This window comes from Alligator mississippiensis, chromosome 1 (genome assembly GCF_030867095.1).
Source record: "Alligator mississippiensis isolate rAllMis1 chromosome 1, rAllMis1, whole genome shotgun sequence".
Lineage (NCBI taxonomy): Eukaryota > Metazoa > Chordata > Crocodylia > Alligatoridae > Alligator > Alligator mississippiensis.
In genome coordinates this window covers 94,733,138-94,755,766 of record NC_081824.1, presented here as the reverse complement: position 1 = coordinate 94,755,766, position 22,629 = coordinate 94,733,138, and the positions used below count along the sequence as shown (strand labels likewise).

At 44.5% G+C, this 22,629-nt stretch overlaps 2 protein-coding genes across 8 annotated transcripts in view; one reads left to right on the top strand and one right to left on the bottom strand.

The window, feature by feature from the left end:
• The window catches only part of SESN1 (sestrin 1), a 126,755-nt gene that overhangs the window by 70,700 nt on the left and 33,426 nt on the right, over positions 1-22,629 (top strand). The window contains exon 1 of one of the 5 annotated variants that reach the window (XM_014605833.3): positions 5,238-5,417. The exons of 3 other annotated variants lie outside the window; for them this stretch is intronic. In XM_014605833.3, the coding sequence (XP_014461319.3) occupies positions 5,331-5,417 (87 nt within the window). In that variant the 5' untranslated portion in view covers positions 5,238-5,330. Of the gene's footprint in view, positions 1-5,237; positions 5,418-17,205; positions 17,306-22,629 lie in introns of those variants that run through there. One more of the 5 variants, XM_006258265.4, reaches the window with a different exon arrangement.
• ARMC2 (armadillo repeat containing 2) overlaps positions 6,448-22,629 on the bottom strand; it is a 192,561-nt gene continuing 176,379 nt past the window's right edge. For 2 of the 3 annotated variants that reach the window (XM_059732722.1, XM_059732711.1), the window contains one exon: positions 6,448-6,845. In XM_059732722.1, the coding sequence (XP_059588705.1) occupies positions 6,754-6,845 (92 nt within the window). In that variant the 3' untranslated portion in view covers positions 6,448-6,753. The remainder of the gene's footprint in view (positions 6,846-22,629) is intronic. The other variant, XR_009463941.1, reaches the window with a different exon arrangement.

The following is a 22,629-nucleotide window of genomic DNA, read 5'->3' as shown; positions in this document are numbered from 1 at the left end:
GGTCCTTCGCTCCGTGTCAAGGCCGGCCCAAGGCACCCTCTTATTCTCACCCACCAAGTCTTGCTGGTAAAATATAATAGGGAGGCTACCTTACTCCTCCTTGGGCACGGTTACTCGGGACCTCTGTCCCCGCGGTTCTCCCGGTATGATGGGCGCTTCCCAGGCACCCTAGCCTTACAGGCTGCGCATAGCTCCTACCAACCCCTAATACCATGCCCCAAGCCTTGCTGATGGGATAGATGTCCTGTCACAAATCAACTTGCCCGCTCTCCTGGGCCTCCCCTGTGGTCTAGCCCACTCCTGGGCCTCCCCTGTGGTCTAGCCCACTCCTGGGCTGTCTCTAATACACAGCCCCTCACTGGGACTCTCACTGAGCCCACTCTGGGCCTTCTCTAAAAGTGTTGTCCCTCTCAGGGACCCTCTAGCGGGTCTCCAGTCCTTTAGGCCAACCGCACAGCTACCCTCTCTGATCCCGGCTCACTGCACTGCTATCCCCTTTTGCCGGGGTCCACCGCAGCACCTTGCCTATCTGAGGGCTGTTGCCGCATTAGCCTGCAGCCAGGCTCGCTACGCCTGTCTCGGGCTTCTCGATAGTCCCCCTTCTCTGGGACCTTACATGCCCACGCTGGGCTTCTCAATAGTATCGCCCCCTCTGGGGACTTCTCAGTAATGCCCCCCGACTCTTGGGCCCACCACGCTGCTGCCCCCTTTTCCCAGGGCTCCCCATGCCACTACCCCCTCTCACAGGGGCAACCGCAGCACTCCACCCTGCTCCAGGGTCTATCGCAGCACTAGCCCTCCTTCAGGGGCTCACCACACCCGCACTGGGCTTCCTAATAATATCGTCCCCTCTCTGGCGTTTGCTGTGCCCTTACTGGGCTTCCTAGTAATACGGCCCTCTCTCTGGGGCTTGTCATGCCTGCGCTGGGGCACCTCAAAGCTGACCTTCTCTGGGGCTGGGGTCTATGTACCCCGCACACAACCCAGAGACTATGTTCCCCACTCGCAACCCACTGGTTGCGCTCCTCACCGCCAGTTGCACCTTCACTGGCGCTGGGGTTCCCATACCACTGGGGTTCCCCCTTAAAGTACCGTGCCCTCACTCAGGCGCTGGAGCCCCACCCCTCTGGGGTCCCTATGAGGCCTCCTCCAATCCCTACAGCCTTACCCAGACCTCCAGTTTAATATCAAAGCCGAACATAAACTCGAGCCTCCTGGCTATAACTCAAACATAAAGCCTCCTGGCTAAACCATGGTGCTCAAACCTCTCAGAGCTGCCATCCTTCTCTCAGCTAGAGTGGTTCCTGCATTGCTCACCCCCTAACTCCAGAAGCTCCTGTCCCTCCGGCTGCTGGCAGGGAACTGCTCACCTGGTTTCAGCCCTGGGCTTTATAAGGGCCAGGCCCTGCCTCCTACAGGCAGCTGGCTCTCCTTAGTTGCCCCAGCAACCCGCAGCTGTGCTCCTTATGTTCTGCCAGGGCGCTCTCTCTCCCTGGCAGTTTCTACTCCCTAGGAGCAGGCACTGAGGTGTCCTGCGACACACTACTTTTTTTATACAGGTTTTACTGGGAGTGTGAAGAAATGATGCATTTTTTATTTTGGAGAGGAAAAAGGGTAACACATATCAGGCTTTTATTTTTCATATGGACATATTGCAACTTGAAGATGTTATAAAATTCCTACGCCAAAAGATGTACTTAATGGTCATCAAAATGCAATGCTGTGTAAGAGGAGGTTACAAGAAAGTCAATGGAGTGAAACCAAAAACTCTAGTTTTCTTATTTAATCAGTGAAATAGAAAACCCCTGATGTAATTAGCTGGTACTGATCCAAGAGACCTTGTGGAAGTGTTTGCCCAAAGAAAGGCTGATTATAAAACAAATACACAGCTAGAGTGCAAGAAACTTAAGGCTCTAATGGTTCTGCATGTTCCTTGAGACAAGTTGTTTACTTAATAAAAATTCAACTTCAAGAAATCCATACATTTTCCAACAATTTGAAACCATGAGCTACAATTTTTGTTGCAGAAAAGTGCAAAGAAAATTCTACAAGATAATTGCAATGTCTTATACTTTAACTGTTGGAACTTCTCTGAAGTTGCTCCCAGTTGCAGTCTGCAATAGGTGTCTGAAGGAGACTGAAATCTCCCTTAGGGATCTCAAGTAAACTAAAATAATTTGCCTGGAAACTGATTCCTGCTTAAGCTTTGTGACTTCCATCTATTGCTGACCTAAAATGTAATAGTTTCAAAGCAACTGCCTTGTAATAAGTATATGTAGCCCTTGCACTGGGATGTTCCTACCTCAGACGAAACTGAGAGATCCTTCCTAGTAACCTTCAGAGTGAGATGCTATTCCTCTGCCTCCCCATCTGAGCTTCTCTTTCTATCAGTTTTAGTCTCTGGCAACTGACTCCCATCTCTGCACCTCCCTGATGGCTGCTACATTTCTCCTGTAAATATGTGATGTAGGGAGTGATGACTGACTGTAGGCTGCTGGTCTCCTATTTTGAATCAATGTAAAGTACAGGGGAGATGGGAGGCCTCTTGTGGGATTTAGGAAGGAGACTATGGTCTGAAACTTGACAAAATTCAGCTCATGCAGGGGTTAGTGAATTATTGCAAATGTTGGGTTCATGATAAACCAGACAAGCTTTTACCAAGCCCCATATTTCAGTGGGGAGATTTTAGATGCATTAAGTTCTGTAAGCATGTAGACCCCTCTAAGAAGTTATCATCTGGTCCTGCATAGATGCAAGCTTGATGGAATTTGCAGCATCCAATGACAGACAGCAGAAATTAGACTTTCATACCCTTGGATGCAGCCTTTGAGACCGAGGTTATGGCATGTCAGTGGCATTAGAATAAGGAAGATGATGCTTCCTTTCTTGTGAATTAATGCTATCAGTCTGCTATCACCTTTTTATAAACTCCAAATGCTCATACAATAAAAATTATGAGCTATCTGCTGGGGGTAGACTATTTTCTAGGTGGAAAGATACCTGAAAACGATTGATATATTAGGAAAAGAATGTGGAAGGTAAACTAATTTCAAGTTCCTATTTTAGCATGGTTCAATGCTGTTAATTTCAGCCACTATCTGAAATGCATAGTCACTCCCCTATGCAAAGAGAATTGCTCTTGGTAGTGCAGATTGTTCTTGGTAATGCTTTGTCAGATAAAACATATGCAACATATTACTACTTTATTTTAAAACAAACAAATCCTACTAACTTTGACAGAGTGGGGCAGTCTGGCACCTTAGGGCACATCCACACATACAGGTGCATGTGCTTGCAGCAGCTCAAATAGCAGCGGCACAAATTTGTGCCTCAGCATACGTGCCTGAACATGCAGTTTAGTATGGGGCAAATTGTGCCACTTGCCCCAGCAAATAGTCTACCCCCAGCAGATAGCCAATCATTTTTATTGTATGAGCATCTGGAGTTTATAAAAAGGTGCTAGCAGACAGATAGCATTAATTCACAAGAAAGGAAGCAGCACCTTCCTTATTCTATACCACTGACATGCCACATGGCAAACTGACCCTGTCCAGCTCCTCCTGGATCTTCAGCCAGTGTGCTGGGGCAACAAGGGAAGGGGGCAGGCATAGAGATGCTCTGGCCAGGTGCCAGAGCATGTGTGTGGAGGACCGAGCCTCCTGCGCCAGTTTTTTCAGCATTGTTGGGTTTTATTTTATAATTTTTTTGATACTGGGATTTCCCAATATCAAGATTAGAGTCCGCACTGCAAATATGCAGCACGGGGAACATTTTTTTCCCCCCATTGTGCCTCTTGTGGCATCTCAAAGCAATTTAAGATGCCACAACAGACACATGCTTGCTCATTTAGAGAGGCATTCGTTTTGGAGGCAACAGCATATTTTGCCAGATGCTATGGGTGGGCTTTCAGAGAGCAACAGTTCTCAACAAAAAAAAAAGAAGAAAGTGATGAAAATAAAAAAGTTAGGAAAAAGGACAGGATGAGAGAAGAGAACTGCTGGGAAAGGTGAGGGTGGGTTGAAATATTTCAGTGCTGTTTACTTGTTCTGATTCTCTTTGTGGTTCTCAGCCTTTTTAGACTCAAGGCTCCCCTTGAAAAATGCTAGCTATTTAAGCTTTCACTTGTTTCTTGATTGTGGAAAAATAGGGCAATTCTTTTGCAAATGACCACAATTGGTTAAAATATTTTTGACACTGGGTTAGCATTTGAAATCTTGGTGTTTATCTTGTGAATTATGTGATTTATACACCTAACAGTGTTAAAATTGTGCAGAACCCCGCAGTACTCTTAAAAGTATCTCATTGCTCCCCAGCATGCCAAAGCACTCTGGTTGAGAATTGCTGCTCTATATCAAGCTAGTCGCTCACTGTTTAGAAGTGATAGTTTTATAGTTTATAGGTGCCAGCTGAGAGTGGGACTTAATTTTGCTAGACACTGTACAAACCTAGAGTAATTGGCAGTCTTTGCCTTGAAAAGTGTCAATACACAAGACCTGTAACTTTCTGAGAAATTTATAGATGCAAAGTTCAGGGAATTATATAGACACTAATATAGTGAATGGTGTCATAGCTTGTAAACACCAGCTAAGTTCTACTGGGTATTCCCTTTAATTGTATCCCCACAGGACTGAGAACAGGCTGCATGCTTTGCCAGTGTGCACTTACAAGGACTCGATATAAATGCAGCTAATTCACTCTTAAGAACAGCCTGTGCTGAGCATTTTGCACCTCATTAAGGCTTGTTACCTTGTTTCTCACACTCTCTTACCTCTCTAGTAGCAGCCTTGAAGTTGACAAGACCTAGGTCAGTTCAGGGCTGTTTTAGGAGCTTTGGAATGTGATGGCTCCTTGTCAATTTCATAGTTAGAGCACAGTTGCATTTACTGCATAGACACTGAGGTGAAGTTCCAGTGTCTATTCCCTTAACTGAGAGAGAGCCAGTATTTATTATAATGTAGGCAGTAGGCAAAAAGTAGGACTGGCATTTATTTATTTATTTATTTATGCAGTTAAATGCATTATGCACTTATCTGATTTGCCTGGAAGTGGATTATCCTGTGCAATCTATCTATTCTTCGAGTGAGGTTAAGTTAGGAGGTGATTAGCTAAATAGGCTAAGGAAGTAAGGGCTAAAGGGGCATAAGGTGGAAGGACCAGGAAAGAAAATTGAGATCAGCTGTGAATGAACCATGCTCTCTGCACAGCAACAGCGCTGTTGCTTTCCCATAAATTCTTGCATCTGAAAGAAATTTGGAGTACTTCTCTAGCCCTCTTGCTGTCTCCAGCTGTTCACGTGCTTCACTGACTGGCTTTCCTGTTCTGACTTATGTATGTGGCACCTTGTATTAAAGGGGCATTTTGTCAGGGGAGAGCTTGGCATCCTGGACCTACCAGCTCAAGAACAGAGCTGGGCATGGGTAAGTAAAGGAAAACTATATAGCAGGTGTTACATAGTATAGGAAGTCTTTTAACTTATTTATTTAGTATTTATAGGTCCTTTTAATCCATTTGACCCAAATGAGTCAGTAAAACTTCCCCCTGCCATAAACTAGGTCAGAAACCAATGGCTTGGTTAAAATGACCCCTAACATGGAATGTAGCACACTTATTTTGGATCACAATTTTCATGTTTTATTCTGATTGTGTTAGTAATGTAGATGCCAACAGGAGGAGGGAACCGAGAGACAACCCTTGAGGTTTGTTAAGCTGTAATTCTTAGAAGTAAAGTTGTTTAGAAGTTCCTTGAAAAGCTTGGGAACATTCTTTATACTCCTTCCCCACCCACTTCTCTCTCATAATTGCAACAGTACTCTGGTAAACAACTTTCCAAACTGAACTAAGTCACCTAAGATAATGTAGTTCTGCACATTGTAAACTGTTGTCTGTCAACAGCAGCAAAACCTGGAAGTTAACAGGCTGTACAGCACACAAATTGTATTCTGTCCAGAGTAATGTATACAGTGTATTTATAGAGCGCTTGTAGTTGTTACCAGGCTAAAAATATGTTCTCTTCTCCCTGGCAGTGCAGTGACAGTTTTTATCTCGGAGCCTAATTTTCTGACTCCCTGACCCAGTTCCTCTTTGTGTTGCTTTTGTATTTTGTGTTTAATTACAAACTTTTTCTAAGCAGCTGTCTATTCCATGGCCCCCTGAGACAACTGAGAACAAGGTGGGAAAGAGATTGTAGTTGGTGTCATCAGGAAGTTCATAGTAATGTCAAACACTTGCAAAACTGTATCAACAGCTTATTGAAGTTTTCTGTGTGTGGAGGAAGAACATAAAGTTACTGGAAAGAAAACTGCCTTGTATTTGGGGGGGAAAAATAATAAAATATGATGATGACCGAAACAGTAAGCTATTTCTGCTACTATTTGGATGCAACTGATACTTTGAACATTTGCAGAGGCCTTTGTAGATGCTCTTTTGTACTACTTTTCAAACATTAAATAAGTATTGAGTTTTATTTCTTACACAGCTCTATGTCTGCACATCCATGAGAAAAAAATGTTGCCAATTTAACCATATTTTCCCAACAAAAATGTGTTTAATGATTTTATGTTTATTTTTACACACAACTTTTAAGTGCAGGAAACAATAGATTTAAATAGTGCAAATCTAGAGAGACATACCTAATTAAAAATTCAGTAGGATCATCACTGAAAGCATACATCGTGTTTAGTAAAATCAGAGGACTTTAAAATAGTTACCATTGGGAGAGATTCCCTTAATGGAAAAAAGGCTTGCTTGCTAAGTTCAGCTTTTCTGTAATAGTTGATGATATCCCTGGTTCTTAAGTGACAAGTCCTTTCCCTGTTGTGGGTGCTGGTGATTGGGGATGTCTTCAGCTGTTAGACATAGACAAACATAGAACTGTAGTTATTAATCATCCATTGTGGAGTTGGTGCTTCAGATTAAGTTTAAAACTGAGGAGGAGGGAGGGAGTGCTGGGTGGAAAATATGTATGTTGTTGAAGCAACATACATCTCAGAACTGATGGTTGAGATGATATACCATAACTGTAAGGGTAGCTGCACCTCACTAATTTCATCTCTCACCTCTCAGAGGAGCTGCTAGGTGTTGAGCCATATGACTATCTTTCTTGGGGAAGAATCTTGTAATTCTTATACTCTTAGACCAGAAGGCAAGTCTACTCCCAATATATGCCAGCTGCATAGTACTGGGTTGCAGGCCTGTCTTGAGCATCTGCTAGGTTTTCCCTTTGGAAACTTGTGACCAATTATATAGCCCAACAACTTTTTCTTATTGGGAAGCTAAGGCAAGAATCAGATAAGTGTTATTTTAAAACCACCACCAACTCGACTGTATGTTTTGTCTTTTGAGAACTTCTGCATTGTTACAAGGCAAATCGGAGAGTTCTTTTTCAGTTTTTTTTGCAACAGAGCTAGTCAGTTGTCAGAATCCCCTGGATTTTTTTTTCCAAGTCCTTCCCTTGACACCAGCTCCCTGGTATGGCTCTACTGTGTCTTTACCAGGAAGGCTTCATTTAGGAAAGCCTCATTCTTTCTTGTTGGGGTTGGGGCCCAACTACCATATTTTGTGAAAAGGTGGTGAAGTCCAAATAAGGCTTGCTCAGGGTTGCTCTGTGGATTTACAAGATGGTCACTTTCCTAGGTGTGATCAGATTTTAATTTTTTGATTGCTTAAGATCTAGCATCACACAAGCCCCCTCTCTCACAGCTTTAGTTGGATCGGGGTTGCTAGAGCCTGATCCAGCATTTTTAAGCAGCTCTCAGTGGAGAACGCTTCCATACAATCCAACATAGGAAACTTTTGATTAAAGCCCCACATAGACATTAACACATAGCAATTCAATTGAAAAAGGTGCATCTGTACTTGTAAACAATGTAATCCTGCTACAAGCTTAGAATGGATTTGTATTAGAAAATGAAGCAGTCATGGAAATGAGAGACAATTAAGAGTGATGCTGCAATTAGAATGCATGGGCAGGGCAGGGTAGTCCGTTCCTTTTCTTCCCAGTCACAGATTAGGTGACTTGGACTCAATATTCAGTTCCCTGTTTTTCTTTCACCTGTAAGTTGTCACCAGTTCAAATGGGAGTCAGTTTAATGGTGAGTAAAAATGGCTACCTGATGGATACATGGGGTGCGTCTACACAAGATGTTTACTGTGGAGTTGTTTAATTAGCGCTGCAGTAAACATTTCAGTGTCTACACCTGTGGCCCCATTAGACTGCAGGAAGCTAATAAACTCTGCACTGGGTTAGTACTTGTAAATACAAGTACTTTCTTGCTGCAGAGTTTTTTTTCTCCTGCTTGGCAGCACATGGATAGACACTGACCTGGCTGGCTGGACCACAAGGGTGCTTCAGTGTGGGGACTGCCAGCTGGCTAGTCCAAGTCTGAAGCACCGTCATGCCCCAGCCAGCCCCTCTGCAACACATTGAGCTGGGTTGGAGCAGCCCTGGGCCAGCAGGTTGATTTCCTTACAAAACCAGGTAAAACCAATCTACTTAAAAATAATGATCTGCAAGGAACAGTAGTTTAAAGGCTTATTTCCATTTTTTGTGGTTAACTAAAAACTCCCACAAAATGAAACCAGAAAACCTGAAGCCACTTGCATGACTTTCCACTGAAATGCCAAGAGATTGTCTCGAATATTTTTATGATTTGGTCTAGCAACTACTCACCCACTTAGTTTCTTGTATACATAATACCTGCACTATTAAAGCATGGCCAGACAGCAGGCACTTGCCTCGCAAAGCCCTCAGAAGTGTCTGCAATGCTATTGATATTCCATACAAATTGAGAAATCCTCATATGATTTGACAGCTTCTTTACAAGTCTTAACTCTTTGTGGCTTACAGAAGCACTGTTTGTGTTATTCAGGGTATGGAGGGCAGGACACAAACTTAGTAAAAACCTTGCATGTATTTAGGGAGTCAGATCTCAGCATGCATGTTGGTGGGTACTCCCAGCGGCTTTGTCCTTAACAGACAGTCCAGGGAAGGTTTCCATAACTTAAACAGGCTACACGGGGTTCTCTACAGTCTTTGAGGGAGATGAGGATTGGGAGGGTACAAAGGTGATGTAAAATGACCTTAAGTAACCATTGAACTTAAGCTGTGAGTTCTCTGTTGTGCCTCGACCATATTCTTTCTCATTTCACAAGGGACTATCAAAGAGTCTTAAGTTTGCTTTTTATAAAAATTTAATATTTTAGAGCAGTTTGATAAGTCTGTCTCCTGACATCAATGCGTGTTATTAAATAGAAATAGATATTTACAAGTTACAGGAAAATGTATTGGATATCATAGTGTCTGTCAATTCAACCTGGCTTGGTTTTGTAAGACTTGCTAGTTTCAAGTTTGAGAGTGCACAAGTCGGAAATATGCTTGAGGAGGTTGGACTCCACCGATCTCTTGAAGTCGAGCCTTGTACCTGTTTATCTGATCTCTGATTGGCTGGGCCTGTTGCTAGGCTCATTTCTTTGTTCTTAGGCAAAGTTCGAAAGTCAAGTATGATCTGTTTGAACTATGCTTGGCTGCTTTTCTCACTTTAGTCTCCTGATTCACACTTGCTCTATTTGTTCTTTGCCACTGTACCCTAAGTAGGTCTAATAGATACGTTTTTAGCTTTGACCCAGAGTAAATATGTTCCTCACTGGTTGCCCTGTACTGGTAACTCTTTGCTCTTAGTATTTGTATTTGACAAATGTATTCTGACAAAATAGAATAGGTTAATAAACCATTTGGTTAAAGGTTTTAATTTTTTTGTCTTTTCAAGTAATTTAAACTTACCCTGCAGTGGTAATAAAGCTTACCATTTAAACTGGGATGAGAAAATCATGGAAATAATGACTAAAATATTAAATGAAAGGTAAATGACTACAATGCATAGCAGTATAAGAATACTGCAATGTAAATACAATTCAGAAGTCTGCCTTTGCTCAGTACACTTTTGTAATTGCAGGGCCCACAGAATGTCTACATGTATGTAGTATTTACTGTATGCATAAAGGGGAAAAAATCAGGTGTTTTATGTATTCTCCTGGCAAACTTTTCAATGTCTTGTTGATTCACAGTGTTCTCAGTAAGAGTTTGCATTATAGAATATAGAAAATTAGGGTTGGAAGGGACCTCAGGAGGTCATTTAGGTCAACCCCCTGTTCAAAGCAAGATCATCCCCAACTAGATTATTCTAGCCAAGGCCATGTCTAGCCAGATCTTAAAAACCTCTAAGGATGGAGAATCCACAACCTTTCTGGGTAACCTGTTCCAGTGTCTTACCTTCTTAGTGAGAGAGTTTTTCCTAATATCTAACCTAAATTTCCCTTGGTGCAACTTGAGACTATTACTCCTTGTTCTGTCATCTGCCACCAGTGAGAACAATCTAGCTCCATCCTCTTTGGAACTGGTCTTCAGGTAGTTGAAGGCTGCTATTAAATCCCGCCCCCTGCCTTGCCAGACTAAATAAGCCCAGTTCCTTCGGCCTCTCCTTGGAAGCATGTGCCCCAGCTCCCTGTTTCAATTACCCTCCACTGGATTCTCCAATTTGTCATATCCTTTCTGTAGTGGGGGGCCTAAAGCTGAACACCGTACTCTGGCTGCGGCCTGACCAGTGCCGAATAGAAGAGAATAATCACTTCCCTGGATCTACTGGCCGTGCTCCTACTAACGCAGCCCAGTATGCCATTAGCCTTCTTCACCACAAGGGCACACTGTTGGCTCATGTTCAGCTTATTGTCCGCTGGTAACCCCCAGGTCCTTTGGTGCAAAGCTGCTGCTTAGTCATTAGTCCCCAGCCTGTCTTGGTGCATGGGATTGTTTCATCTTAAGTGTGGGACTTTGCACTTCTTATTGAATGTCATGAGAGATCTTTTGGTCCAATCCTCCAATATGTTGAGGTCTCTGAATCCTAGCCCTACCCTCCAGCATATCTACTGCTTCCGCCTGCTTGGTGTCAGCTGTGGAGGGTGCACTCCATCCTGTCTTCTGGGTTGTTGATAAAGGTACTGAACAAAACCAGCCCCAGGACTGACCCCTGGGACACTCCACTTTATACCAGCTGCCAACTAGATATTGAACCATTGAGCTCAAGCCCTTTGAGCCCAAAGGTCCAGCCAGTTTTCTATCTTGCAGTCCATTCACCCAATCCATACTTCCTTGGCTTGCTTGTAAGAATGTTATGAGGTACCATATCAAAAGCCTTGCTAAAGTAAAGGTATATCATGTCCACTGCTCTTCCCACATCCACATAACCAGCCATCTCATCACAGAAGGCAGTCAGATTGGTTAGGCATTACTTGCCCTTGGTGACTCCGTCCTGACTGTTACTAATCACCACCTTCTCCTAGTGCTTGGAAATGGATTCATTAATGCAGATGTCGAAGTGCTAAAAACTGTTGAAAGAGTTAATTTGATACTCAGATATGAGACAGGCCCGTTCTTTTGCTTTTGTCTACTCGGTCACTAATGCTGTCATGGCATCTTTATAAGTTTTTTTGGAACTGTAGTTCTCAACCTGTTTGGACTCGAGGCCCCTTGCAGAGGGGCTGGGCAGTGGAGATGGGGAATCGTTCAGGCAGGGACATGCCTGAGACTACATTTTTCTGGTTATCTCATCACACCTCGCCAAAAGCACTCTTCAAAGGATCTGGGGCAGACCTCAGGGTGCCCTGGAACTGTTCTAGAACATGGATATGGTCCTGTAATAGGAAGCCAGAAGACTCCTGTTACTTTAAGAGGAAAGAGTATCAAGCTGAGCTGAATCAAGGAGGACTGGCAGCTAGGAAACAAGCTAGCTGTTAGTGAAATAGCTGCCAACAGACAGATCAGGGTGCAAGGCACAAGGAGAGACTACCTATGGGAAGGTAACTCACCCTGGGGAGGGAGGCAGAACAGTAAAATGCAGCAAGGGCAGACAGAGTCAGCCCAGAAACATGGGGCTGCAGACAGATGACCTCAGTTCTAGCAGGGAGAGCAGGCAGGTCATCGGCCACAGAGGGGGAAACTCCTGTGAGTGGCCATAGTCATGACCGGATGGGGCAGGGCTTAGGAGACATAGGGCATTTATAGATGTGCTGGGGGGGTGGGGGGCTTTAATTAGCAATGCTTTGAGAGCTGCACTAATTAAAGCACCCCGAGTGTCATGTGTATTAGTGTTTGACCAGCTTTAGTTAAAAGTGCCCCTGCTGCCATTTTTAAGCGCAAGGACGCTGATACACAAGATGCTGGAGTGCGGTAATTGCCACGTTCCGGCTGACTTGATGAATTGAGTCTGCTGCAGCACGTTGTAATTGCAGCGCGTTGGAGCAGCCTCCCTACACATGTATAGGAGCCCTTAAAGTCTGTGCCTGAAAGCAAGCAGTCAATCTGACCCTGTTGGCTATAGAGTTCCTGCAGTGAGAGGCTCTGCTGCTCCTGGAATGCCTGTCAGTGCCAGTAAGATGCTAAATGCTTGTTGCAATGGGGATAGGAACCAAGATGGGGAAGCTTGGCAGACAGCCAGTTGGCTTGCAGTTTTGTTAGAGCCTGAGTGCCTATGTGTTTTGCTTGAGTTAACTGGTGGCTTGGGTTTGGGACTAGTAGGGGTGAGAGGAGGTCCTAGTAGTGCCAGAGAGGCATGGAGCTAGAGCCAGAGTGGGCTTATAGCCCAGGGAGTGGCAGATGTGGGGCTGGAGCCCAAGTGCACTGGGTCTAGGCTAAAGGGACTAGCCAGAGCAGAGGGGTAGAGGCTAGGAATGCCAAGGCCCCGACAAGGGAGTGGAAGTCTGAGGTGGCCTGGTAGCTGGGGCAAAGCGCCCACCAGATTGATGATTGGAAATGCCTGCAAGGCAGGGGCACAGCTGTAGGGGAGTTTTTTTAAAGTTGTGCCCTTAAGGTGATGAACAGTGACACTGGCACTCATGAGATCTTGCTTGGGGAGATGTGGGGCAGCCTCCTTTTCTTAAGACCTAATTCCATCAAAGCATGGCAGGAGAGCTAAAGGGGAGATTGCCCAAAGGAAGCAGAGAGGACCTTGGGCTGAGAGGATGCTCTAGGGGCATTACAGCCACCCCTGGGATAGGACCCTGTTATAAGTCCTTTTTGAGGCCAGTCAACTTAGATACCATTCACTAGTCAACTTTTAAGAAACATTAGCCCTTCTGTTCAAATAGAGTAAGCTAAAGATTGAATTGAACTGAACAGAAAACTACTTAGGACTAACAAAATAAGCAGCAAATACAGGATGTGTCCGTCTGCTCTGGGAGAGTTCTCTTGGTGCAGAGGTATTGGTGGGATGGAGGGGAAACTGCTTAAAGCTTAAAAGTAAATTAATAGGGGGTTGTGGTGATGGTGGGTCAGTTGGTATCTCTTCAGTGTGAACAATACCTAGAGAATGAGGCAAGGTGTATGAATAAGTGGGAGATGATGTCAGAGGCCCTATAACAATGAAACCTAGTTTTGCATCCACTGCTTTCTATGATTCTAGGAAGTCCTTTATTTGCTACTCTGGTGCTGGCAGTAGGCTTGGCACCATGTCCAGCAAACAGATCTGAAGACAGACCCTGCCCAGGGGTGTTACTGTCTAATGCTCTTAAATAAAATAAGGAGACTGTCAGGACCCAGAAAGCAGTGTATGTTTAAGCTCACTTGATCGTTTTTTATAATTTTCTCCAAGCTTCTAGCCTACCCTTTTCTGATGCAATATTAAGTTAAAGAAGGCATATTTCTTTGATTTTTAGCTCATGATATTTCCAAAGCACACTATGGCTGTGTCCAGATGGGCACGGTTGTGCAGCGTGTGGTGCCACAAACCTGTGGCATAGGCATTCCCTGGGGACAAGTAGTAGCGGTACAAGGTGTGCAGCTGCTACTTGTCCCCAGGGAACCAAACGATCATGCTCACCTGAACATGGCATAGAAAGCCTTCTTGGTCCAGAACACAAGGAGTTGTTTATAACCAATATAACTATAGCAGTATAATGGGACCAGTATGACTATACCTATACATTTCCCTAGAAAGGTAGTCCCTTAGATTCTGGCCTTCCTTATTGTGGACCAAAACTTGGTAGTATAAACCTTAATGGCTCAAAAACAAAAGTCAATTATAAGTCAGGTTCCTTTTTATTTCAGCATTCTTGAGAAGTCCAACTCCTGCTCTGAAATCCTGGACCCAGGGGGTGCCTATACACAAGCAGGGAAGCTGCACCAATGTGCTACAATTCCAGTGTTTTGAAGGAGGCTCCATTAATTGGGTCTGCTAGAGTGTGGCATTACCACACTTCAGCAGCCTCTGGTGTCTTGTGTATTAGCATCCATGCGCGTCAAAGTGCTGTCCGGGGCACTTTATCTAAAGCTCATCAAACAAGCTTTAGATGAAGCGCCCCTGCCACCATTTTGAAGCTTGAGGATGCTGCTACATGAGATGCTCTCAGAGCTGCTCTAATTAAAGCTTGTCCCTCCCCCGTGCCACTGCCGGAGAACATGTATAAATGCCCATGGGGCTTAATACAGAGTATGGGTATTGATAGCAATGGGGCTAGATGTTGCCTTGAACTTCTTTTATTTTTTAGTGTTTGCAGTGGGTTCGATTGCCAGGCCATGTAGTGTCTTATACTTAAACACACTTTTATAAGAACTTAAATGAAATCAAGTGTCTTTAGTAAATGACGATGATGGAAGCTCCTGCAGGGGGATGTTCTGGTAATCTGCCCAAATACTAGCTTTGTATCTGGTGTTCTCTTGCAACAAACGTTTGAAAGGTGTTTCTGCTTGGATAACTTTGCAGTGGAAATTATTTAAAATTTTTGGCCCCAAACCTGTAGCTTTTAGGTATGTGTGTTTAACTTTTCACAAATGTGTTGTCTTTGTGACTATGTTAAAACTGTTTAAGGAGTTAAACCTGAACCTAAATGTTTGTATGATCAAGGCCTTTGTAACTGTGTAACTTTATATCTGATTTGCCTCCTTGCAGCTTAATATAATACAGTTTTGAACTATGATGTTACGAAAAGTCTCATTGTAAGCATTTTTATGATGAGAATAAAAGTACTTGAAATAGCCAGGAGGAAACTATATCTTTTGATGATTTCTCTAGTAAAAACAAATGTTGCACAACATTCTTGTTTGGTCATAAGGGTAACAGAACTTAAATGGAAAGAACTGTTTACCTCTCTTTGTTTTAGTTTATTCCATTTAATGCCCTTGCATAACAGTCCTACAGTCACGTAATACTCTTACTTAGCAGTCCTACAGTCTCTTTGGGTGGAGAGAAAAGATCAATATCTAACTGGACTTATAGTACATATTTGCTGTGTGTTGATTAACATTTGACTCCAGTTGTTCAATTCTATCATAAACTTAACCGTATGTCTATACTGATAAATGCCATCATGCAAACTGTCCTATCCCTGTTCACACTGTGTGTTTTTCTTATCATGCAAGAAGTCCTGGTTGCCCACATCCACACTGTGCTTCCTGATAGGCAGGCAGGCAGTGCTAGGATTTGTGAGGGTTGGTTTCTTGGTACCATACCAAGTAAAACCCATGCAAATTGGTCTGTTATGCATTGTAGGAGACTGTCTTTTCTTAATGGGCCTAAGGGTGAAAAATATTAGTTCCCCATGATGTATAGCTTTGTCACCCTGAAGTGCTGTTCACCTTTGTGCATTTGTAACTATGCACAGGCAGTGGATCTACTGGAGGTGCTCCCATGTGGGGCAATTAGTCACAAATACTGGAAGGTCCTATAGGCAATACAAATGTGAAAGTGTGTTTTGGATGTGAAAGGTGTACAAGTCAAAGATCTGGGCAACATGATGCAGCTGACTTGAGACACCTGCATGCTTGGGGGATTAGGCTTTACTACTCGTCTCTTAGGGAAACAGGTTTTCATGTGGTAAGAGGGTAGGGACAGGAACACAACCCCAACAAGTAGATAATTAGCAGTGTAGACTTACCAATGGCTAATTCCTAAATAGAACTCAAAGTAGTGCATAATTAACTAGTAGAACTCATTGACACAGGAGACTGTATAGGCAAATAGTATAGTCAGCTTCAAAAAGGGACTAGACAAAGTCATGGATGATAATTCTATGAATAGCGCTTTTATTAGAACAGTTAGGCATGTATCCTCTGGCCTCTCTGAATCGATGATGGTGGATGTGTGGGAGGGTAGGACAGAGGATGTATTAGACTAGTTATGCCCCAGACACATGCTTTCCCTATAAAGCACCCCCTCCTGCAGGCCTGTTTGGTACCCACAGGAAACATGGGTATGGGCCCACACAGAAATGGTTGGTACACACTTAGCAACCCTCTCTAACAGAGGGAGCTAACAGAATTTTTTAGACAACTAATGCAAAAACTGGGATAGGAGTGGGGGTCAGAGGTTAATAATGGGTGCTCCAAGAGGGGATGCTGAGCAGAGCACACCAGCCACTGCCTACTGGTCCTCAAATGAGTCCAAGAAACCAATGGACACTGCCCAGTGCCACTCTGCCTGGAGATAGGAAGATAGCCCCACAGTCACTAGGGGGTTCCCCCAGTCAGAGCCTCCTTCCTTGTGAGGTATTGGGGTCAGAGACAGGCCTGTTTGTTTCAGGGATTGTGGGCTGTTGCCCACCAAGAAGAGCTATAAGCCTCTAAGAAAAGAACAGCTGATTTCTTGGGTGGGGGTGGGAAAAAGAAAGGCAAAACAATGAAACTGCCCAGAGCTATGAATGAACCAGGGGCTGGAAAATGGCCCCACAGTCTCCAGGGGTCCTCCTGGGCAGGCATCGGGGTGGGAGCCTGGCTGCCGGGCTCGTGGCACTGCTGGCCCGGCCCAGGGCTTGTATGACTGGAGGGTGGGGGGGCCCGAGCTTGTCCTTGCACCAGGGTCAGTGAGGCTGGGGCTCGGGCTGTGGGCGCGGAGCTCTGTGCCTGCTCCCCCACTACCTCCGCGTCTTTGCCAGAGCAGAACTTCTCCCTGCTGCCTTGAGCCTGCCTGCGCGCACCCCGGCTCCCGCTGCCCGTCCCGATGCAGCAGCGGAGGCCGGGCACAAGCAGCGCCCTTCCCCCGCGCCCTGCCTCTTGCTGGGCCTGGAGCAAGGCAGCTGCGCGCGTGTGGGTGCCGATGTGTGTATTTGTGCACGCAGGCGGGGGCGGGGCCGGAGCGCCCTGCTGTGCCCCCCCCCCCAGCGCGGCATTGGCGGCGGCGGCGGCAGCAGGGGCGGCCCGGGCCCGCCCGCTCGTCTGCCTTACCCGGCCCCGCCGCAGCTGCCGTGGCCAGTGCGGGCGCCGCCGGCCGCAGGCATGAGGCTCGGCTCGCAGGCGGGGCTGTGCGAGCGCCGCGCCGGGCAGGTGAGCAGTGCCGGCCCCGCTCGGCTCTGGGGCTAAGGCGTCGGGTCCGCTCCGCTCGGCTCCCGGCCTGGCCCGCCCTGCCCTAGGCTCTAGTGCGGGAGGAGCCGCGCGGGGAAACGTCCCGTCTCCCCTCCCGCCTCGGGGCTGCGGCTCCGTCCTCCCGGGCCCGGCCCCCTTCCGGGGCGCTGCGGAGCCGGCGGGTGCCCCAGGCCCGGCTCGCGGGCTGAGCCCCTGCGGCGGGAGGGGCCCAAGTGGTGAGTGAGCGGGCTGTGGTCTGCGTCCGGCCCCGTGACAGCTACTTGTGAAAGTCTCGACCGAGGAGAGAGAAAACACTCTCTAGGATTATTGGGAGACTTGTACTTGACCTGCCGCTCCATCTGGTAACCCCAGAAAGGGCAAGGTTTTTTGAGAGGTTGGGTTTTTTTTTTGGTTTGTTTTTTTTTTTGGTGGGAGGGTGGTTTACTAGATCAGTGTTTGTCAACCCGTGGGTTGTGACCCAAAAGTGGGTTGCAAGAATATATGAAAGGGTCCAAACAAGCCTCATAAATGGATCAACAAACTTTTAAAAAATGGATTCTCATTTAAAGGAGAAAAATGTGGGAAACGGTGGCTTTTCCCTTGCAGGCTGGCAGAGTCCCAGCCTGTGAGGGGCTGCTTGCAGCCCTCCCTCCCCCCCTCCTTCCCCACATACACCCCCTGCCCCACACATTGGGGGCAGAGGGCAGGAGTGAGAGGTGCTGGGTCAGGACTGGCCACTGATGATAACAAATGGGTCCTGGTACAAAAGAGGTTGAGAACCTTTGCTACAACTGGCCTAGATGCTGCTGCTGATCTGTAGCTAGAATGAGATGCTCAGGAGTCAGAGCTCCCTGAATTTTACTCCCTTTTCCTCCAACATATATTGAATCCACACAGCTGGGCACTGAACCTCTGCATCTTGTTTTTCCCACCTGCCAAACCATTGTCATATTAAGTGATTCTAGATGTTGAGAGATTTATTGTTTTAAACACATTCAGAGATCTTCCGAGGAAAGATGCTTTCCATTTGTAAAGCTAATAATAGATTAAGGTCCCTTTAAATGCAGTAACGCTTTCAGCACCGCAAGTGCCTTTAATTGACTGAGAGAAATAGCAGGCAGAAATGTTGCGGCAAAAACTCTTTCTAAAATTATTGGGAGAGTTGTACATTAATCTGCATCTTCATATCTTAATCCCAGAAAGGGCAGGGATTCTTTGGTGAGGGGGCAAAATCTACTAGATCATGTTGCTGATCTGTAGCCAGAGCAAGATGCTTGGGAGTCAGAACCCCCTGAGTTTTACTCCTTCCTCCCTCATACATTTAATACACCTGGCTGGGCACTGAATCTCTATATCTTGTTTTCCCCCACTGTAAAATAGTTGTCACATTAAGTGGTTCTAGATGTTGAGAGATTTATTGTTTTAAAAACATTCAGAGAGCTTCAGAGAAAAGATGCTCTCCATTTGTAAAGCTAATAATAGATTAAGGTCTCTTTAAAATGCAGTAACACATGAGCAGTAGTATGATTTAAAATCAAGTATGCAAGGTCTTTTGCATTTCAGTAAGGTTGGAGAACAGAATAGTTATTTTTAATAATTTATATCTGTATGTGTGTCAGCAAGCCGACTGCTTTTGTTCTGTAACGGATCTAAATGTTTCTACCCAGTGGAGCCAGTGCCAGAATTTGGAAAGCATTGGCAGACAAAGGAATTGAAGATTCAAAAATATGTTGTTTTAGTATTTATGTTGCTTTGTGTCTAAATGCTGTGGCATACTGCAGACTTCTGAATTACAGCACTGGTTCTCAACCTGTCTAGATTCAAGGAACCTCTTGCTAGACATAAGTCACCCCTGGGAAAATGCTGGTGCTTAGCCAGGACTCCTTTTTCTTTTCTTTTTTTAACTACAGAAAAATAATAGAGCCGTTTCTAAGTTTTTTGCAACGGAAGTCAGAAATGTTTTTGATATTATGGATTCCTACTTGAAATCTCTGGGTTTATCATAAATTAGGTCTGCACATCAGTGTTAATATTGTGTGGCATCCCTGAGGATCTCATGACTCTGAGGGTGTTGTCAGGTGATTCTCCCTGGTTGAGAGTCGGTGGATTAAGGTAAGTAGTTTGAACCACCAACTTTGCTTTCTGCTGTCTAGGAGGAGCATTAGTGGGGTGTGTGTGTGTGTGTGTGTGTGTGTGTGTGTGTGTGTGCATTTACAGAAGCAGGGTCAACCCTTCTTTCACCCAAATTTTTTGAAGCCCTGAAGGCACCCTGGGGTGCCTTGAGATCCTTTCAAGGGTGCCATGCAGTGAAAGCACTGTTAGGTGTGCAAACATGATTCACCCAAAGGTTTCAAATTGGAATTCATAGCGTCAAAAACGCTATTGTGCCCTGTTGTGGTCTTTTTCTTTGCAACTGAAGAGTTGCTCTTATTATTTTTCTATAGTTAAGAAACAAATGAAAGGTAAAGCTGGCACTTTCCAGGAGATGCCTTGAGTCAAACAGGGGCTGTCTTGAGTCTAAAGAGATTGTGAGCCACTGCCTTAAGGCTTACAGATGTAGCCGGGGTAACTCTTGGATATGTTCCAGTTATTGTGATGAATAGAATTGAAAGCATGATTTCTAATTTGAGAACTATCAGTTCACTGATAGGGCACAGGCAGATCAAAACAACCCACGCTGCGGTGCTGCTCTGCAAGAGTTGTCGCTAAGAGCTAAATAAGGAAACCTTCCAAATTCATGGTATGTCCCTGTCACTTTTGGGGAGTTATTGTTTTGAAACGACTTTTGAAAAGGAGGTAGAAGACTAGGAGTAACATTTCCCAAAACATCAAAAGGATCCTGAATCCTAAGTGCCAGAGGCTCTCTATACAGCGCTCTTTAATTAGTTACTGAACATTTGGGGGTTTTTATCCTAGGAGGTGATAGTGTTAAATGACTATTTTTAAAGTGAACATCGAAATATGCATAAATATCCTAAGTTGAGTCTGTAGGGCTGGCACTTAAGAAAATAAATCCCAACTGTAAATTTGCTAGCAGATGTCATTGAGGAATTTAAAACCAAAACTCAGGGCACTAGTTGTAGTTGTGTGCCAGAATAAAAATGCACTTTGGCTGTATGGAGTAATAAGCAGCTTTTGCTTATTTTGCACTTCTTGGGGGAGGGGAGTGGGAAGGAAGAAAAGGGAACAAAGAGCCAGATACATTTCTTATAAGACTGCCTCGCATTGTGGTAGGATTTTTGATTCTGTGGTGGTTATGTCCAAATCCTGTGGGACTGTTCAGTTCTTATTCGGAAAACAAGATTCAGATGGTACTAATGCTAATGTAGCTGTATGAACTAAATGGATAAATAATATTTTTATTCTGCTTGCCTGCAGTGTGTAGTGTTTTTATCTACATCTTAACAGAGGCTTAAGTAAATACCTAAATATATCTTTCGTAGACTTGTAACATTTAGCACTGGTACTTGCTGTACTCATGGTAAATGGACTGATTCACTGTGTACAGGGAAACAATCTACAGGCTGTTTTGTGGTCAAAGTTCAGTTCTTAAAATGTGAATTTATTATTGTAAAAGTTGGCAACAGTACACCATCCACAGGTGACAAACTATAATTGAATCTTGAATGTGGTCTTTTGATAAGGGGGAGAAAAAGCAGAGCTATAGTAGCTGGGAGCCAGCAATGAGGAGTGTCAGTCAGCAAAAATGTCCTAGCTGCATTGCAGTGTGATAGCTATAGTTTAGATTATCAAGGCATTTCAGATATAAAGGCCCCTTTTCACTTCTGGATGCAGTTTCTCATGTTTGGGTTCTGTTTGGGGGTAACTTTACACTTTATATGAAAACAAACTAGATGTCTTTTGAATACTGGGACAGTAGAAGTACATACTTTGCAGAAAATGACGTGTGTGTCACTCTTCAAGCACTTAAAGTGCAGCAGTGGCTTGTAGAAAACAAAAACTTGTCAGGAAAATACATCTGGGGAAAGAGAGATGATGGAGAGGTGTTCTTCTGTGTCTGAGATACCCGTTGGCTTGAACAGGCAAAGTTCTGAGGTAGTGAAAGCCCACATGTAAGGGTTTGTATGTGCGTAGTAGTTTTATAACACAAATGGTTATCTTCCAACATTATTAATGAAAATGAGCTGCATGAAAATGTGTGCACATAGGATTGCTTGACAACTGTAACTAGCTGCGATGTATTGAAGTAGGCATAGTAGTGGAGGAAAATGCATGTAAATTCAGAAGTGTAATTAAGGTTGCACATCTGCCTCATGAACTGGATGCCGTTCAGTCTGCACAGGGCTGAGCAGATTTTCTGCTTGCATAAAACACCAGCTGAAAAATATATCTTAGAGGAAGGATGGTCCAGTGATTAGAGTGCTAGCCTATGACTTGAGGGACCATAGGTTCAAGTCCCTGCTCTGCTAGAGGCTTTCTCTGCGAGTCTGGGTTAGTCGCTCAGCTTTTTTATTTCTCAGTTCTTCTTGCATGGGGATGACAGCATTCTCTCACCTTGCAGTGGTGGTGTGAAGATATTTAAAGATTGTGAATGTCCAGATCCTATGGTGATAGGAATCGTATAAATTGCATAGACAGATGTCTAGATAGTGAGGTAAGGCTCCTTGGAAATGGTAGTATGTGTCCTCTGATTAAAGAGGACATTATGATGTATAAGGAAGATGAGATAAAGGTGAGTAAATCTGGACTTCTGCTGCTTAATTTTGCAGTCTTAACATACTATAATCTGGCCTTTAAGACTGAGTATACATGACTGACGTGAAGTGTTTTGGGGTTCTTTTTTGCTTATTTTCTTTGTTTCGTTGGTATTACTATCTTACAGTAGCCCCCACGGGCCCCAGAATGTCATGGTGATGTTCTGTTCTGCTGTGTTGATTGTTGCGCAGTATTGGGAAACAAGATGCACCAAGGATAACAAATAGTAGGAGGGAAGTGAAGAGAGGTGGAGGGTGGTAGTGCACAATTATGCAGTCAGTTACATGCACAACTTGATGGTTGGGTGTCATTTGGAAGTAATTCATACTTCAAAAAATACTGCATTTACTCAAATGCTGTATAAGATGACCCACCAATAATTAGATTCTATAAGTGGAAAATAAAGATTTTGGAGCAGGGACTAGAATCCAGGACTCTCCCCTCCCTGCTGAGTCCTCTAAGCTAGAAAAGCCAAGCTTGCTTTGTGTATACACTCTCTCTAACCCTTCTTTTTCCATGTATAGAATCAAATTACTGGGGGTCATCTTAAATTCATCCCTTTCACCACTGCAAGGGGGCAGTGGTGGGTT